The sequence below is a fragment of the Triticum dicoccoides genome, chromosome 4B (assembly GCF_002162155.2).
Source record: "Triticum dicoccoides isolate Atlit2015 ecotype Zavitan chromosome 4B, WEW_v2.0, whole genome shotgun sequence".
Lineage (NCBI taxonomy): Eukaryota > Viridiplantae > Streptophyta > Magnoliopsida > Poales > Poaceae > Triticum > Triticum dicoccoides.
In genome coordinates, this window is record NC_041387.1 from 37770697 (window position 1) to 37775665 (window position 4969).

The window sequence follows — 4969 nt, forward strand, 5'->3', positions numbered from 1 at the left end:
GCCGCCTTCGGATGTCTCTCTGACCGAAGGGGCCCGCCGCCTCTGGGCCGTACCAGCGGCCCGTCGTGGATGGCGTCATGATTCGCATGGCAATAGTGCCTCGCCATACAGGAGATGTCCGCCATGTACGGCGTACTGTAGCCATGCACGTTCCGAGATTCGGGGGTGGCAGGGTCCACTGTAGCCACGCCCCGTCTCGTCACTGTTATGGGGGGTTGACTTTAGGGTGCGGCCCATGGCCGCCTGCCATGGGCCGGCTTTCTTGGAGCCGGTCCTTCATGGCCCGGCGTTCTTGGAGTCGGTCCTTCATGGGCCGGCTTTCTTGGAGTCGGCCCTGTTGTGGCGTCCCCCAAAGATTGTTTACGGCCGGGTCGCCTTCCGCCAGTCGGCCTATGTGATAGCTGGCCGGATGAGGGCGGCCCCGTGTCCCGGGCGCTTCAAGGCTCGGTCGGCTCATTATTATTTTTTCTGAGGGCCAAAGGGAGCCTGTTAGGCTACCCGTGGTCATTTACTCCGACACGACTCCATATCGTCGGCGCATCAGGCGCTTGGATTTTTCGGGTTTGGATCATCGCGGTCCCCGAAACCTTCAAATCTCCCCTTCCCCATCATCAGTCCGACAAAGTATGAGTCCCACCGTGGGAAGGAGAGGATAAGGGCAGCGGAGTACCGCCTCGCCGCCGACATGGCATCGATGGAAGCGGCTGATGCGGCTGCGCGGGCGGCCGTAGAGGAGGAAGTCATCCGCGCCTGCATTGTAAAGAAGCGGTAGCGGAGAAACACACGCGGCCTCGACTGAGAGCAGAATCGGGCGGTCCGTGTCATGGTCGGACTGCCATCCAAGGAGGAGTAGGGGGACAACAATGGGGCGGACAACTCTGGCGACGAGCAGATCAGGCTCGATCCCTACTGCGTTTTCGAATGGTACTTTCACGAGAAGGACGGCAATGGCTCCGGAAAGGTCAAGGGCAGCTGTGGATGATCTTCTCCACCATAGCCAAACATGTCAAAATCTGAGAGTCCGATGGCATGTTGTGATGCAGTAGCCGGACGATATGTATAATGCATTGTTTACGTAGTGAGTTTGCATGAATTTGAGGTATGCTAATTGAGATGTTCGGTTGTGACTTGTGAGAAGAAAAAAATATTGCTTGACCGGACAGTGTCTCCTACCGTGCGCCCAAATGCGCCCATCATCTGTAGTTTTCAACCTCACCTAAACAAATCAGTAATTTTCAATCTCACCTAAAAGAAAGCTGTAATTTTCAATCATCCTTTTACGTCCGGCTCACGCCTCAAAACCTTCCTTCTAGACCCCTCAAGCCCCCCTGCCTCACACGTCAAAACACGAGAAAACTATTGAAGGCCCAAAAAAGGCGAAATAAAATAGAAGCAAGCGCAGCAGGACTATAAAAAATCGCATTTTTTCTGCTAAACTAGCACGAGAGAGAAGAACACGCCTGCGGCGCTGCCGTTTCGTCCCGGCCGCGTGCTCTGACCGACCACCCCCACCCCCACCCCCACCCCTGGTATATATACGGACTCCCAGTCTCCGGAACCTCTCATCTCATCCTCGCCGCGGAACCGAATCAATCAGCCCATCGCCTCAAGTCTCCAACCACCGCCGGGCAGATCCCCAATCCCGCCCTCCCGAACCCCCGAACAAGAGCGAGTTCAGGTCGCCCTCGCGTCGAACGATGGAGGCAGCAGCAGCAGCAGCCGTGGCGCTCAGGTCGCCCGCCGCCGCCGGAGCCGCGCCCTCGCGCCGGGCCGCCGCCGCCAGCTCGCTCCCCTTCGAGCGGAGGCGCAGCTTCGCCCTCGGCTCCATCAAGGTACGCACGGAGGAGCTTTGGGTTCTCACGGTTTGGTGCTCCGGCACATGTTGATTGCAGTATAATAAGTTTGGGTCTTATCCTTTTCCAGTGTTCTTATCCATTTCCTGGTTTCTGTAAATTCCCAGCTGTCATAGTTTGAGGCAGAAATTACTCATTATTGGTTTGATTACTCTGCAATTTCTGCATCGAATGCAGAAAAACAGATCTGTACTTGTTTTACTGCAAATTTTCACCATTTCCCCCAGTTCTATGTGTTATCAGTTTGTCGCTTGGAGGTTCAAGTAGTTTGAGCATAGAAATGGTTTGGTAATGGTGACTCGATGGCTGACGTGCTTCTCTGTCTGGACGCTATCCTCAGGGCCTCGGGCGGCGGCAGCTCACTTCCAGAAGGCTGCGCAGCGTGGTCAGGGCATCCTCCTCGTCCCCGTCGGAGTCTCTGCCATCTTCTTCGCCGATCGCGCCGCTGCAAATGGAGTCGCCGATAGGGCAGTTCCTCTCACAGATTTTGGTCACGCACCCGCACCTGCTCCCGGCCGCCGCCGAGCAGCAGCTCGAGCAGCTCCAGACCGTCCAAGATTCTTCAGAAAAGAAGGACGCGCAGGCACCGCCGGCGGCCGGCGATATCGTGCTGTACAGGTAAATGATGTTTGGAATGGTGACTTCGTCGCTCTTGTTATTTCCGATGCATCCGGCTGTAAGAAGTTTGGATTTGGGTAAATAATCTTAAGAAGGGGGCAGGCCAATTGCAGAACCATCATCAATCTAGCTTGGCCAGCTGCCATGCTGCCTCCAAGCACAGAAAAATCATTTTTATGGGCCGTTGCCGACATGGGTAAAAAATGCACAAGTTGACATAACAGATAGAGCTGTCACGAAATGTTTAACCTTTGGTTGAAGTGCCGGCTGCGTTTTCTGTAGTGAAGAAAAAAAGTTAATTTTCTTCTAGTCTGAATGTCTGGTTGATTGGGATAGAGCAGTCACGTTCATTCTAGAATTGTTTCGTCGGTCAGAATTTCCTATATAAAAAAAGAATTGGTAACTCATGGTCTGAATTGTAGGAAATACAAGTCCAATTTGTAAAACTGCTCACCAGAAGTTCAATCTCTGGTTAATTCCAACATGTCCCTGTCAGTTAAAGAAATCTTGCTAATTTTGACTCTCTTGTTTTATAGGCGAATTGCCGAGGTTAAGGAGAAGGAAAGGAAAAGGACCATGGAGGAGATACTGTATGCGCTGGTTGTTCAGAAGTTTGTTGAAGCTGGCGTCTCTTTGGTCCCAGCTCTCTCTCACTCCATTGATGCTTCTTCTGGTAGAGTTGATCAGTGGGCAGAGCATGTGGAAGGGAAGCTTGAGCGTTTGCACTCACACGAGGCATATGAAATGATCGAGAACCACTTGAATCTCATATTGGGGCAGCGGCAAGCTGATGGCACTGTCGCAGCCATAAGTAAGCTCCGAGTTGGTCAGGTCTACGCTGCATCAGTGATGTATGGCTACTTCCTCAAGAGAGTTGATAAGAGGTTTCAGCTCGAGAAGTCGATGAAGAGCCTCCCTTGGGGATCAGAAGACGACGCGCTCAATCAAGTTATGACGACCGACTCACAGCCCTCAGATCAGACCTACAGTTCCCATCCAGAGGTGGAGTCGTGGACTTCCCCCGACCTCAGCGCAGGAGGTCTCGGCCAGTCTGTCAAGCCTTCCCGTCTTCGATCGTACGTCATGTCGTTTGATTCAGACACGTTACAAACTTACGCGACAATCCGGTCGAAGGTGGCGTTTGGCATCATCGAGAAGCACACGGAGGCGCTATTCGGGAAGCCGGAGATCGTGATCACCCCGGAAGGAACGGTCGATTCTTCCAAGGATGAGTATGTCAGGATAAGCTTCTCCGGGTTGAGAAGGCTCATCTTAGAGGCTGTCACCTTCGGATCCTTCCTCTGGGACGTCGAGAGCTATGTGGACTCCAGGTACCATTTTGTCACCAACTAATTGGATCCAGATAGGGTAGATTCATGGCATGTATGATATTTGGTCTGAAGTTCATGGGCTTCACTGAAGACTATTGTACAATTACCCCGTGCTGCATGCCCAGGAACGGATGATTCTGGCATCAGGTCATTGTAAAGACTAAAGAGGAAGTGTCATTAGCATTGTATCTAGCTACTAAGCTTTGTTAGCATTTGCTCTGGGTGGGGAGTTTCTCCTCACGAAATTGAATTTGAGGAGTCCTAGGCTCCTAGCTGAACCTATTCAAGATATTGTATGTTTTGAGATATGTTAGCTTGTTGCTCGTCTTGGATGATAGCTGTGAACAGTATCGTTTGATGGTCAACGCCGGTGTGTGATGAACATCAGCAATAATGTAACTTGTCTAACTGGCTGGCTTAATGCTGATTAAATGGCTGGCTCTGATGGACAATAATTCAACTCAATCAAATGTGTGCTCAATAATAGTACTACTACTACTACTACAGCTGGCAAAATGCTGATTAAATGGTTGGCTCTGCAAGGATAATTACTTTTTTTTAATGGTCATGGGGGAGTAGTTGCCTACGAGGCTTCACAACCTCTGCAAGATAAGATAGGTTAACCAGAGTTCACAAGGGCTACATTTTAGATAAAGGGTGCTTTATTACTTAAAAGGTTTAAGCATTACATCATCCGGCTTCTGTATAATTAAGATGCATACAGTCATAACCAAATTCAAGTTAAAAAAATATATCAAAAAAAGCGGAATGAAAGTAATCATGAGGAGATTGTATTACGCCTAAGACGTAGGAAGGCCAATCCGATGATTATATGTCGTGTAAAAGTATCCCTCGTCATAGCCTTCAAACGTGTACACACTTTTGTAAATAAGTCTCGGTTCTCCACACGTTGTAGAGACGGCCATAAATGAAGCGTAACGGTGTATCTGTAGATAACCTGCAGCAGAGAAGAACTTCTATCATAATGGTGCATCTATAGATAACCTGCAGCAGAGAAGAACTTTTATCGTAACGGTGCATCTGTAGATAACCTGCAGCTGAGGAGAACTTTTATCATTAAACACTATATCACAAGGCTACATGAGGGACTTTTCTCCTCCCCCCAAAAAATTTCCTTCCTCCTCCCATCAGTGTCGCCGCGGATCC

The 4969-nt window shown here is 50.3% G+C and overlaps 1 protein-coding gene across 1 annotated transcript; it reads left to right on the forward strand.

Annotated features, from left to right (window-relative positions):
* Positions 1–1564: 1564 nt before the first annotated feature.
* LOC119294845 (UV-B-induced protein At3g17800, chloroplastic-like) lies at positions 1565–4130 on the forward strand. The gene is made up of 3 exons (XM_037573122.1): positions 1565–1832; positions 2194–2471; positions 3008–4130. The coding sequence occupies exons 1-3, from the start codon at positions 1698–1700 to the stop codon at positions 3822–3824; spliced, it is 1230 nt and encodes a 409-aa protein (XP_037429019.1). The 5' UTR covers positions 1565–1697; the 3' UTR covers positions 3825–4130.
* Positions 4131–4969: the final 839 nt, after the last annotated feature.

Bases quoted from the DNA above. Each gene is read 5' to 3' on its own strand.
- LOC119294845 (XM_037573122.1), top strand. From the start codon at position 1,698: ATGGAGGCAGCAGCAGCAGCAGCCGTGGCGCTCAGGTCGCCCGCCGCC. The intron at 1,833-2,193 runs GTACGCACGGAG...CGCTATCCTCAG, and splicing joins TCGCCCTCGGCTCCATCAAG to GGCCTCGGGCGGCGGCAGCT. The intron at 2,472-3,007 runs GTAAATGATGTT...CTTGTTTTATAG, and splicing joins GGCGATATCGTGCTGTACAG to GCGAATTGCCGAGGTTAAGG.